The sequence below is a fragment of the Annulohypoxylon maeteangense genome, assembly GCF_022496945.1.
Source record: "Annulohypoxylon maeteangense strain CBS 123835 unplaced genomic scaffold GGS22scaffold_12, whole genome shotgun sequence".
Taxonomy (NCBI): Eukaryota; Fungi; Ascomycota; class Sordariomycetes; order Xylariales; family Hypoxylaceae; genus Annulohypoxylon; species Annulohypoxylon maeteangense.
The window spans coordinates 556,718-569,741 of record NW_025953259.1 but is presented as its reverse complement, the minus strand read 5'-3'; the positions used below and the strand labels follow the sequence as shown (position 1 = coordinate 569,741).

The window sequence follows — 13,024 nt, the reverse complement described above, 5'->3', positions numbered from 1 at the left end:
TTCAGTCGATCGGTTATATGGGGTAAGTCCGATTGATCTAGATCTAGCTTATGGACTATTGGCGAGTATCTAAAGCGATATAGGAGATAATGTTTCTGAACGAAGGTGAGATAAGCAGGTATCCATAGATCTCAAGCATCTCATCGATGCTCAGTCCTAAGAAATCCATACATGCAAAAGACTCTACACTAAGAAGCTTTCGACGTTGGATCGTGTTACCCACTTGCGATTTTGAATATCGTACATTTTATAGTGGATGCGGAATGTCACCTTGCCACGCAAATCCTTCGCCGCCCCTGGCACTTAATATATTACTAGGTACTATGCATTCCCTAAAGAGCAATAGGTTCCCCTCTTCTTATTTATCTCTTACTCTTTGACTTCTTAGCATTTGGAGATGCAAACATACTGCAGTGCCTCTGCAGTGCCTACCTAGGTAAGCAGCTAAGCTATCGTACTCCCTTGTGGCAAGGTGAACATGACCGATTGGTCTAATAGCTATCGATCGAGATTCGGTACGTGTTAGTCTTAATAATTCACAATTGGTTGTTATTATAACTCGTACATGCCTAGATACTTTGTAAAACCTCACTATTGAATGAATGAAGCTGTTAGATATTGACTGCTGTCACCTATAAACGGGTACTGTAGAGGGGTTATATTGGTGATAAGAAATCGAGTTGGACCACTGATACCTCGACACGGATATTCCTTTATCTTTCTATATTCGTCTTTCTGGATCCATTGGTGAGTTTCCTGATACCTATTCATAGATTCATCACTTACTAGCTGTCCTCGAGGTAATGGTTGAATTTGGATATGATGCCGTGGATAAAGGAGAAACGGTGGTGGGGGCCGGGACTACGGAATTCCAATTTAAGGACGCGCTAAATACATCCTTGAATAGGGTCACGAGCCTTCTGAACCTGCAGAAAATATTGCAGGCAGTGTGCAGGTAGCCCAGGTAGCTCTGGGACCCTTAAAGTACGATTGGGTAACCCCCACTATAAAGACATAAAGACCTTGTAAGAGTTCAAAAACATTTGATAACTTTCATTTGGTCTTAGTCTAAATCTTAGCTACTGCATATATCTAGTCGCCCATGCCGCCTGAGCCTCGGTCTTGGGCTGCAAGTTCCAAAACGTCTCGTGCTATTTAAGGTTGCCTCAAAGTTGCCGGTTGCCTTTGTTCTTCTTGACCCTAGCCGGTGCAGTCAGGACCGATTTGGTCCCCATATTTTACCGTTTCGTTCTGGACTCGATCTTTTTTAGCGTGAGCGGGGCACTAAAGTTTGTACCTAGCGGCTATTTGGGTACTTGCATTCATTAGTTTAATTGACGGCCACAAGCGGTCACTTACAAGGGAATCGGTACGAACGACCAAAGAAAAAAACTTAGACCGGCTTGCTACTTCTGTCTACCTCAAGTCTCGTCCCCTCTTCATTGTCTCTCTTACTCACAAGTATCAGGTAGATTTCTCCATTCAACCTTGGCCTCGACGTTGACCGCCCCGACCTCGTGTGTCTAGCTCGTCAGTCACGCGCCGTATACTACCACTACTTATATGACATAAACCACGCCAGTATTGGAACCCAACCGTACCCATCCCCTACACATTCTTCCTGATGAGTGGCGACAACGAATATAAATTCTTCGAGATATTTATCCTCACCATGAATCCATTGTCATTGTTCAGGTCTATTGGGTAGTTCTATTGGGCTACTGTAAACGAGCGACCAATACGCGGCTTCAAACGGCCAGTTGGTTGATAAACGGACCACGACATTTTACCCTTATATATGTTGGTTGATTCGAAGCCATTTGCGCCTTTGCCTCCACGAGACTCCAACTTGGGGAATGGGTCAGAAATAAAAACCTAAAATATAAGAATAATGTCTGGTAGTATAAATTAACACGCCGAACCGACGCTTAGAGATATTGAGTTTCATCGTACGAACGAATTACTGTAACTACGGTTACTATTACATTGCGATCGGAGTCGATTCTATTTCATACCTGCAATATTAGCCTATCGTGCTACTACGAGCAGCAAGAGATAGAATTTCCATATATCAGCCTTTGTTATAAGACAGCGCGCGCGAAAGAGAGAGAAAGATAGACAAAGAAGTCAAATGGCAGACTACGCAGACGCGCAAGCGTCACAAGCTGACCGCGAAAGGGGAAAAGAAAACACGACGCCGACCTCACCCCCTCCACCCCCGATTCCTTCGGCAGACCCGAAATTGTTTTGGCAAGCCCGGACACCGCCTCCGCTTCACGCCGCCCCGAGCCCGTCCTCACATGACCTCTTCAAGCTACCCCCGATTGCGGCCCTTAAGCTTCTATGCGCTGGTGTCGAGGCTCTCGTTCGAATAACAGGCGATATACCCCCAACGCCTCCTCCCGCGAGCCCAACTATTCCTAATATGCGTGGTATGCAGAGAGAGAAGGCAGAGATCGTCCGTTCCCTATCGGAAAAGAGCTTAACCCGCCTACGAGAGCAGGCTGAAGCCCAAGATAAGGCTCGAGCTCAGAAGTTGGCTTTGGATCAGACACCATCTAATCAACCCATAGATGGCGTCCACCTTAAACAAACGTCATCTCCGCCGAAAAGCACCCTTGGACCATACATTATTATCGGCGAAAATTCCCAGCCCCTGAACCAACAGCATAGCGCCATCACACGGAAATTCTTCAGCAAAAAGCCACCACCAATTAGTATTGAAGATTATTTATTTCGAATACACCGATTCTGCCCCATGTCGACAGCTGTGTATTTAGCAACATCATTTTACATCTTTCGACTCGCTGTGGAAGAACGTGCGATTCCTGTTACACGACGGAACTGCCACCGTCTACTCTTAGCCGGCTTGCGGGTAGCGATGAAGGCGCTCGAGGATCTAAGTTACCCGCACGCTAAGATCGCACGGGTCGGCGGTGTGACCGAGGGTGAATTGGCGAGGCTGGAGATCAGCTTTTGCTTCCTGACAGGGTTCGAATTGATCATCGGGGAGGAGGTTTTGAGGAATCATTGGGAAACGTTGAAGAAAGGCTATGGTTTGGTGGCTGCCCATGACGCCCTGTCAGATGACGCAATACCAGCCCTGAAACTAGATGCGCCACCAAAGAAGGGATGAAACTAAACCTGAGCGATCCGAATTACCCTTTAGTTGGTTTCTAGTCACTAATATCCATATTAAGCGATTGTTTTCGACAAGAGGCTGACTGGGGATATTAAGACTAGATTTGACCTCGGACACACATTGGAAGGCCGATTAATGTTTACGTTTATGTTCTAGAGGGCAAAAGAATATGATACGACATGGTAGCAAGAAACATGGTTATTGTTATTGCCCATACTCAATAATTGGGGGGGGAAGGAGGGAGTAAAAACACGATAACCAGACATACCTTAAACACACGTTATGGTTGATACAGCTCGGGGGAGGGTGCTAATACGACATGTGCATTATACGAGGCGGCAGCTATTCTATTTCAGCATTTTCGAAAGGTACCGACGAAGAAGGAAGCAGCATATTTAGGCGAACGCATTCATACGTGATACCCGAATCTCATTGGTTTTTATTATACCTAGTATATACTATACGAACACTTAATCGTATGGGAGCTTCTACAATTTCTTCTATATTATTTCGAGACGTCACATACGAGCTTAAAGCAGGTGCACTGGAGCCCCACTAACGCTGTTTAACCTGAAAGGGCAGGCAATTGACTTCTTATCTGATATTTGATTTGTCAAAGCTTCTTTAACCGTAGCAACCCGTTCCCCGCGATTGCGCCGTTCCTTCTGAAATATAATATCTTGAAACGTTGACTCTTTCTCTGTGATACCCTATGCTCTTAACTTTATTTAATAACGTTGGACCCCGCGTTATTGTTTCTCTCAAATCTCGGGAGCTATTCCAACCATTTTCAACCTACACACATCTCATCCGTAGTTGTGCTTCTCGGAATAATACAAGAGAACGTGTTGCCCAGAAGCTCTACACGGTCCCGAAAACTACCCCGCACCCACCTCCGTATTACAATATCGTCTCACGACATAGAACGATAGGATTTGCGACAAGAAGAATAGCTACGGCGTCAAGACCCACGATGTCGAAGGCAAACATCGATGTGGAGAAGGTCCTCAGTGGCAAGTATCCGGCCAAAGCGCATGCTAAACGCGTGGTCGAATACATCCGAACCAAGATTCCTGATGCTACTGGTGTCCTGTACCTTGAAGGACGCCCAGATAAGCTATTGGAGGACTGCGATGAACCTGTCCCCTTCAGGTAGGTTAAATACACAAGGGTTCTGCTGCGCTCGGGTAAAATTTGAGCGATACTAATCGCGACAATTGCATAGACAACGGAGACCTTTCTTTTATCTGACTGGAGTGGACGAAGCCGACTGCTTCTTCATCTACGATATCGAAACTGCGCACTCGACTCTTTTTATCCCTCCCATAGACCCCGACTCCGTTATCTGGTCCGGTTTACCACTTTCTGCCGAGGAGGCTTTAGCGAAGTACGATGTCGACGCTGTTCTTCCGTCTACCGAACTCAATCCAACGCTCGTTAGACTTGGAGGCCGACCCAAGTCTACCGTTTTCGCTATCGCCGATCGCGTTTCGGATGAAGTGACGTTCCTCGAGTTTAACAACAAGGACTTCACGATTCTAGGCGAGGCTGTCGACGAATCCCGAGTGGTCAAGGATGAGTACGAAATTGCTCTCATAAAGAAGGCCAACGAGATTAGTGGCGCTGCTCACAAGGCCGTCCTCGAGAACGTGAAGAAGGCCAAGAACGAATATGAGCTTGAAGGTGCTTTCATAGGCACGAGTATTCAATACGGGGCCAAGAAACAGGCGTACCCTAGTATTGTTGCTAGCGGGCGAGCTGCGGCTACTCTGCATTATGTTCACAATGACAAGGACCTGACGGGCAAGGACTTGTTGCTTTTGGATGCGGGCGCCGAGTGGAGCAATTATGCCGCTGACATCGTGAGTTCCCCTGTTACCATCGCGTTCTTCCGAAACCTATGAATCTGTTGGAAACAATTACAAGAGATGTATCAATAGGGCTAATTATGTTCTAGACGAGAACTTTTCCTATCTCTGGAAAATTCACAGAAGAATCTCGCGCCATATACGAGATCGTTCTTCAGATGCAGGCAGACACGATTGCCGTATTAAAGGAGGGTGTCTCGTGGGATGAAGTACACCTACTCGCGCACAAGGTCGCCATCGACGGTTTATTGTCTTTGGGTGTGTTGAAGGGCAATCGAGAGGAGATTCTCGAAGCTCGTACTAGCACGGCATTCCTACCTCATGGTCTAGGCCATTACCTTGGGTTAGATACTCACGATACCGGAGGTCACCCGAATTACTCAGACCCCGATCCGATATTCAGGTACTTGAGAGTCCGACAGAATCTACCTGCCGGGAGTGTGATTACTGTAGAACCTGGTGTAAGTCGGTTGGGTGATCTAGCAATCTGGGTAAGACTAATGGATTATTTAGATCTACTTTTGCGAATTCATAATCAGGCCATACCTTAAGGATCCGAAGCACTCGAAATATATCGACGAAAAGGTACTAGATAAGTACTGGGATGTTGGTGGTGTGAGGTACGTGAAATTTTATCTCTTCACTTCAAATCAAATTATATTAGTCAAATAGTCCACTAACTTAGACGACCGTAGAATCGAGGACAACCTCCTAATCACGAAAGACGGTTCTATTAACTTGACTGACGCCGTCAAGGATCCCGATGAGTTGGAGAAGATTATCTCCAGCAGCTAAAGATGACATAGTTATAAAACCCGTCAAAAGGGGGGAAATTATTAACGGAAGGAATGAATCATATCCTGGACAAGAAATTTACCAGCTACAATTGATGAATGGGCGTGAAAAAGATATGATACTAATGATTATTTCTCTAATACTAGCTAGCTTCCTAGTTGTGATCTTCCCAGCCGGCGATTACCCCTGTTCTAACAAATAGGAACCAACACAATTTTTGCTATTTCCTATCGATGGCTGACGATATCCATTTTGAAGGTATCTAAAAGCAAGCACGCAACTGCATGGAAGCCCGTGGTTGGTTGGTCGATCGGCAGCAACGTACCGTTTCCGCCATCCAGCACCGCTCGCACGCCATGCGACCCTTACCTATCCTTATCCCCGATCGCTCGGAATTCTATATGTACGACTACAACATGTCTGCAAGCCCTGTATTGCATATCAAAGTGTAGTACCGAGGTAGGTACAGCGTATTGTACAACGATAGTATAACGCAATTCTTTGCCCCCACGGCGTGACGCCCGACATGGGTTTCTGGGCGTTGTCGGAGACATCTTCCGGGTCGCGTCCCGGAGGCAAAAACGGAATGGCAGTCGATCTAGGTAGGTTATTAAGACGGTAAGGTTGCGCCTAGTTTTGTACCTGATCTAATTGTGCGACTTGACCTTCCTTCTTGAGCCTCACGCAACACGGAGCGAAACATCTGCCTGAGCGTAGTAATACTCGGCATCTGGCTATAGAACAAGAGAATACTAGGAATCATTGGATAACTAGACGCGCCCGGGATGTCGCAACTCGAGATCGGTGTGCGCGGCATCACGCTGGTGCCCCAATCCACGGGGTACGGGCTGCTGATCGGGCTCGGCGTCGCCTTCTGCGCCGTCATCCTCGCCGCTATCAAGATCCAGAAGGCGTACCTTTCGGAGGACTCGGGCACGTCTGAGATGTTCATGGTCGCTAACCGGTCCGTGGGTATCGGACTCACGGCCTCGGCGGTGTTCTCTTCGTGGATGTGGATCAATGAGACGGTGTTCGCGGCGGCTATGTGCTATAGGTTTGGCTTGGCGGTACCTTTGGTGAGTCTGGATTTACTTGGATTTTTCTGCGCTGCTTGGATATATGAGACGAAAGGGTAAAATGGATTATAATGTACTAACGAGAATGAATAATAGTGGTGGGCAACAGGCCTCTGCTTCCAGATCGCGCTTATGGCGGCTCTCGGAGTGTTGGCCAAAATCCGTGTACCGTATGCTCACACATCACTCGAGATTATTAAGATGCGGTACGGGAGGATAGGGCATGTTGTCTTTATCGTGCTGAACCTGAGTAACAACGTGTTCGGGTGTGCTTCTATGATCCTCACGGGCTCTCAGCTTATCTATGGGATCTCTGGGATGCACTTCGTTGCTGCTACTATTCTTATTCCTCTTGGAGGTGAGTTGCCATCTTAATGTTTATTTATTATCATCTTGTAAATATACGAGGGAAGACTAACTATAATTCTTATCAAATAGTGGTGCTCTACACAGCAGTAGGCGGTCTTAAAGCGACCTTCCTCACGGACTACCTTCACACAACCATCGCTCTAGTCCTCATAATGTACTTCACGCTCAGCATCCTAACCCACGAAGCCGTCGGCGGTCTCAGTGGGCTTTACGACAAAGTCATGGCTACCGCCGCCGAGAACTACATCCCGGGGAATTACCAGGGCTCGCTTCTGACCATGAAGTCTAAAGACGCTATCATTTGGGGCTTGATTCTAAAATTCGGCAACCTGGCCCTCGTTGTCATGGACACCGCGTTCTGGCAGAAGTCGTTCGCATCCGAGGTCAGCGCCACGGTGCCGGGCTACAACCTCGCAGCTGTCGCCATCTTCGGGATCCCATGGGGACTGGGAACTGTGATCGGGCTTGTGGCGCGCGCAATCCACAATACGCCCATCTTCCCATCGTACCCGGGCGAGTTCACCACCACGGAAGTTAATGCGGGACTGGTCATGCCGTACACGGTGAAGGCGTTGATCGGCGACCGCGGCATCGTCGCATTTTTCGTTCTGCTGTTCATGGCGTTGACTTCGACTGTGTCTTCCAGTATGATCGCCGTGAGCTCGATCTTGTCGTTCGATGTGTATAAGAACTATATCAACCCCAAAGCGGATGACAAGCGTTTGTTAAAGGTGAGCCATTTAGCCGTCGTAGCGCACGCTATTTTCATTACGGGCGTGTCGCTCGCGCTGAATTATGGAGGCGCGGATATGACTTGGATCGGATACTTCCGCCCGATTCTTTCGTGCAGCGGTATCATACCGCTGGCCTTTACGCTGTGCTGGTCGGGCCAGACACGGCTAGCCGCCATCACATCCCCGATCCTGGGGTTCGCGACGGGACTCGGGATCTGGCTTGGCACAGCCAAGGCACTTTACGGGACTATCAATTTAGCTACGACTGAGGAAGGGCTTCCGGCGTTATACGGTGCGTGCGGGTCGCTGTTCTCGCCGGCGATATACTCGATCCTGATATCGAGGTATCGCCCCTATAAATTTGACTGGAGGGAATTCCTCCGCATCGAGCTCGCGGACGAGTACCAAATCAACCCGCACGCATCCGAAAAATCGGAAGAGTCTTCAATCAACGATGAGAAGAAAGACCACAGCAAAATTAAAGTCGACGATGAGAAAACCCCTACCCCTCCCGAACCCGTATTCCTCTCCCTCGAACTCCCCACCTCCTCGTCCGAGGAAGAAGTCTCCAAAAACACATCCTCCCCCACCACCGCCACCGCCCACAACCCCCGCAAACCGCACACCCCAATCCCCCTCTCCGAAATCCAACACCCCTTCTCCGCCTCCACCCTGCAAGAGCTGCGACACTGGTACCGTCTCGCCTGGATCTTCTTCATCTTCATCGTACTAGTAACCTTTGTCGCATGGCCCATGCCACTATACCGGGACTACGTGTTCACGAAGCCGTTTTTCAGCGGCTGGGTCTCCGTCGCTATTGCGTGGCAGTTCTTTTCGTTTCTGGCGGTCGCGGTGTATCCGCTGTATGATGGGCGTAGGGAGATTGCGAAGGGGGGGAGGGGGGTTTGGAAGGCTTTGCGGGGGTGGAGGTGGGGGAGGGGTTGAGCTGAGGATTTAGGGGAGTTAGGGGCTGTGTGAGCGCTGGGGTGGGGAGGGATTGATTGTAATTTGTAAGGTGTTGGTACTGTATGGATGGATAGATTAGAGGCGTAGATTTCTTGATAATGGGTCTATCAATTGATGTGAGTATTATAGAATACCTACTTAGATGATCATTAGGTATATACCACAATCTAACTAAACTACATGGCAATTTTATAAAGACATCATACTAGAAAATCTTGAAAACCAGACACAGGAAGTAAAAGTTGACAATCACGTATTTCAGCCAGGTTTTTTTTTTCCAGTGCGCGATGTCTGCATCCATAGCCTGGAGCAACTGCTAGCCCGGAGACCAAATAGTGATTGTCCCGCTGAATTTTAGTGAGTGATTAGGGGACTCAACCACGGGAGAGGCGCCACGAAGTGCTAATAAAAAAACGCCATATTAATAAGCGTGAAAGCTTATATAAGCCGGGACTTGGGTACCATGCGATAAATGATAGAATCGCTACTGCAAGATACATCCGGTAATGTTGATTAGTTTATTTAATACATTAACGCAGCTATGTAACTATATAACAGATTAGAGAATTCGACAATACTCATATATCCGCGATAGCATCATTTAGTATATATCCATCTACCTCCCTCGGCGTCCAGGGCGGGACCTGAAGCTCTTCTTCATGCTTCGCTTCATAAGTACCGACTGTTCCGTCCATGTACCACCAGGCTGGTTCGTGGTGGTATCGTACGTGGAGTTAGCCGGCAGTACGTCCCACTGAACCGTCAAATTGCCTTGGCGGTACGTGCTCTTCTTCGTTCCTTCCGTTAGGTAATCCTCGTTTACAGGACCCTTTCCGGTCTGGATATCGTGGCCCTTGATGGCCCTCTCGAAGTATTCGAGGGCGGCGAGGGGCTGGTAGAATGGCACCTCGTGTCCGCTCTCGTATATACGCGTAAAGCTGAACTTGCCTGCCTGTTTTACCTGGCCGTGTGTAACGTTATCACTTGTGACCATATCCACGTATCCGGCTTGCGAGTACCCGGGGGCAGCGATCTCTTCCGCCACAGCCTCGCCTCCGAGCCAGTTGCAGTTGTAATCGGCGTCGCCAGCATATATGGCTACCGTGATACCCTTCGAGAGTAGGTAGCGAATATCCTCAATCGTACCCATCTCTCTGGAGTCATCGCCAGTGTTTTCAAATGCCTCGCCTACAACATTGTTACTGGTGAAGTTGATAAACGCGCCGATAGCAGACTGCAATTCCGGCGAGTTCAAGTAATCGGTGTAGAATCCGTATGGGAATGGGTCCGGAACTAATTCCCTCATATCGTACTCATCTCGGCCGAGCACATCGTCGTATACGGATTCGACTAGGTTCGCGCAGAAAGTGTCTGCGTTTTTGCAGACCTGATTCAGCCCGGTGGCCTTGCAGTCGTTCAACCTGTCGAGACAGTTTCCAGGACCGTACAAGTTATTATAGAACTGGGATTCTATGGATGCGTTGAAAGGAGCATAGTCGTATGTGTTCCCGGGAAAGACGGTGAAATTGTAGTAGGCCTGATACTGTAGTATCGGATCATACCAGCCATTGCCTATTAGTACTGTCTCTAGTTGAATCTCCTTGGCGCCTGGAATGTGCTTTTCGTTCTGTTCCTCAATGTACGCATTGAATACTGGCGCGTAATGTCCTCCATAGCTCTCAGTTGCGAAGTGAAATCCGTTTCTAGAATATTGAGGGAAGGCGCCCATAAAACCCTGTAGAGTTTTCCAGAAATTAGGCGCAGCATTGGTAGTGCTGTTCGCTGTGAGGGTGACGTTCGGATAGCTATACGTGCCGCATGAGCTCTCATCCGCGTAGTCTGGGCACGTTGCGTCTGGTAAAGATACAATACTACCGCTCTTGGACACCCACGCATTGACGGGTTTGGAGTAGGAAAACCCGACTTGGGTGGGTTGGTCAATGAAGAGCATGTTGCTCACGTTAGACCAAGAGTACGGGTTATTGTAAACTTTGCCGAAGTAATCAACACCGCAGGGTCCGAGTTCCTCAAACAGGCCGATCATAGAACTCGAGCCCGGTCCTCCATTGATCCAGACAGTCAGGGGAGCCTCCGATGGGTCTTGGTTGCGAGCTTCGAAGAACCACCAGAAGATGTGTTCATTCTCTGCCACGTCGGCGTATCCCGAATAACTCTTTACGTTGGGATCCAGCTCACAAGTTCCAGCAGGTACCTCCTTATACCTGACAGGAATTCCAGCGTAGCCAGTCACTTCTTTCAAAGTTGTTGGCGGGGTAACAAACTGAGCTAAGCCGCGACTTGCGGCCGCCACAAGAAGAAGTGGTCGCACAAGAGAAGACATCGTGAGGGCAATTGACTTTTTTCACGATTTTCACGGCTTACAACGCGTAGGGAAAGAAGAGGAAAACAAAAAATTGAACGATGCGTCGCGGCTCATAAGAGATCTTGTCGACTTCCAGAAGAAAATTAGAGCTACGACACTAGAGCTGCAATCTTGGCGCTCGGATAGCTGGCATGGATTAATCTTACGGGGGCCAGGATTTCCATCCTGCCCTCCTGCCAATTGTAGCCATATCAGGTAATGAGCTGTGATAATAAGCTGACGCCATTGGCGGTGAAAGTAGTCCTATCTGCGATGTCGTGTTCGTCCGGGGTCCGCATGGTCCGCATAGTGTAGCGACGACCTAGCTTGAATAGGAATCTCCCTATGACTTATCAACAGCGATACCATGCGGGGGTTCCTTAATGAGGGTTCCATTGCTGATTGCTTCTTCTCGTCGTACACGGCATACGCTTTCCGAGTTGGAATGAGGAATCCAAAACATTTTTGCGACATTGTGTTTCTTACTTACTTGTTTGCGTAGGGCGGTGAAGAGTTTATAAAAGAGAAATGGTTAATGTTTGTATTCAGAAAGAGGAAGAAAAGATAATTGAGAGAATAAACTGGGAGTTTGGCCTCCAACTTCCAAGCAAAGCTTAACTTCGATCCCTGATTAACTAATCCCGTGCTAAAAAGCTTATATAATTTCTGTCAGCATCCCGATTAGCATATATACTCCTTAGATTCAGGTATAATATGCGTCTAATAAGCATCATGAAAACAGTATTGTTTAAATGCAAATGATGACATAATAATAAATCTTGCTGTCGCGTTTCATGCAGCTTTTATTTTTACATTGCTCAACACTCTACAGACCGAGTTGCTCGCGATGAAAAAAATCACCAAGACAATACGAGTTCAAACTCGGAAGCCCCGTGCCAAAGTAACCCGATTCATAAACATATAATCATAACTACCTAGATACATATTATGGTAATCTATAAACATACCTAACCATCTACAAGAAATCAAAATAAGAAAAAAACCAACTTCGTTAAGAAACCGTCCTAGTCCCCTGAGTCTAGTCCTCCGATCGGCGAATAACTACGTTGCCACATAATCCAGGACTCTATTCCCAAAGCCCTTCATTTTCCCCATGCGAAATGCCATAGAGAAGATGCGCCGTCGTCCGAGATATCCTCAAGAGTCTCATTGTCCCGAAACTCAGAACAATAGGTCGATGATACCGACGACCAAGGCCCCACCTAGCAGCAACACGATAGATTCAGGTCTATACGCGCCACTACCAGATGAACCAGATCGCGTGCTAGTTGTGCTTGTGCTCGCGCTCGTAGCCTGTGATTATCCGATTAGTACCCCGTTTACATGAACATAAGAACAGAAAGAGCGGGTGAGATAGAACTCACCGTAGAACTAGGCTCCTTAGTAACCGTAACCGTCGACCCCGCAGCCGACGTATCCCCCGCAGTCCGGGTAACCGTGACAACCTGTCCCGTAGACGGGTCACCAGTCGAGTCAAGCGTCAGCACAGTAACAGAGCCCGACTGTGTAACCGTCACCGTCCCACCATTCGTCGCGTCCGCGGCCGACACGACCTGCGCGCTTGCGCCTGTCCCGGACGCGATCGTGCCCGTGGATGTGAATGTCGTCGTCAAGGTTCGTGTTCGCGTTATTACGGTCGTGTATGTCGATGCGCCTCTTACGATTGTCGTCGTTGCTATGGATCCTGTGGT

General features: G+C 48.2%; 4 protein-coding genes across 4 annotated transcripts; 3 read left to right on the top strand and 1 right to left on the bottom strand.

Annotated features, from left to right (window-relative positions):
• Positions 1-2,131: 2,131 nt before the first annotated feature.
• On the top strand, positions 2,132-3,136 carry GGS22DRAFT_190150 (cyclin-domain-containing protein; the record flags this gene model as incomplete). The annotated part of the gene is made up of 1 exon (XM_047964939.1): positions 2,132-3,136. One exon carries the CDS (start codon positions 2,132-2,134, stop codon positions 3,134-3,136), a length of 1,005 nt encoding a protein of 334 aa, XP_047817325.1.
• A 979-nt stretch (positions 3,137-4,115) lies between these two features.
• On the top strand, positions 4,116-5,805 carry GGS22DRAFT_190149 (peptidase M24, structural domain-containing protein; the record flags this gene model as incomplete). Its single annotated transcript, XM_047964938.1, has 5 exons — positions 4,116-4,294; positions 4,368-5,004; positions 5,100-5,471; positions 5,524-5,630; positions 5,706-5,805. The coding sequence occupies 5 exons, from the start codon at positions 4,116-4,118 to the stop codon at positions 5,803-5,805; spliced, it is 1,395 nt and encodes a 464-aa protein (XP_047817324.1).
• Positions 5,806-6,475: 670 nt separating this feature from the next.
• On the top strand, positions 6,476-9,135 carry GGS22DRAFT_31346 (Sodium:solute symporter family-domain-containing protein). The gene is made up of 3 exons (XM_047966792.1): positions 6,476-6,881; positions 6,978-7,239; positions 7,320-9,135. The coding sequence occupies exons 1-3, from the start codon at positions 6,591-6,593 to the stop codon at positions 8,927-8,929; spliced, it is 2,163 nt and encodes a 720-aa protein (XP_047817323.1). The 5' UTR covers positions 6,476-6,590; the 3' UTR covers positions 8,930-9,135.
• A 322-nt stretch (positions 9,136-9,457) lies between these two features.
• Positions 9,458-11,419, bottom strand: GGS22DRAFT_167098 (carboxypeptidase S1). Its single transcript, XM_047961950.1, has one exon. It carries the CDS (start codon positions 11,289-11,291, stop codon positions 9,567-9,569), a length of 1,725 nt encoding a protein of 574 aa, XP_047817322.1. The 5' UTR covers positions 11,292-11,419; the 3' UTR covers positions 9,458-9,566.
• Positions 11,420-13,024: the final 1,605 nt, after the last annotated feature.

Coding starts and splice junctions, on each gene's coding strand:
- GGS22DRAFT_31346 (XM_047966792.1), top strand. CDS start 6,591: ATGTCGCAACTCGAGATCGGTGTGCGCGGCATCACGCTGGTGCCCCAA. Junction 6,882..6,977: donor TTGGCTTGGCGGTACCTTTG/GTGAGTCTGGAT, acceptor AATGAATAATAG/TGGTGGGCAACAGGCCTCTG. Junction 7,240..7,319: donor TATTCTTATTCCTCTTGGAG/GTGAGTTGCCAT, acceptor CTTATCAAATAG/TGGTGCTCTACACAGCAGTA.
- GGS22DRAFT_167098 (XM_047961950.1), bottom strand. CDS start 11,291: ATGTCTTCTCTTGTGCGACCACTTCTTCTTGTGGCGGCCGCAAGTCGC.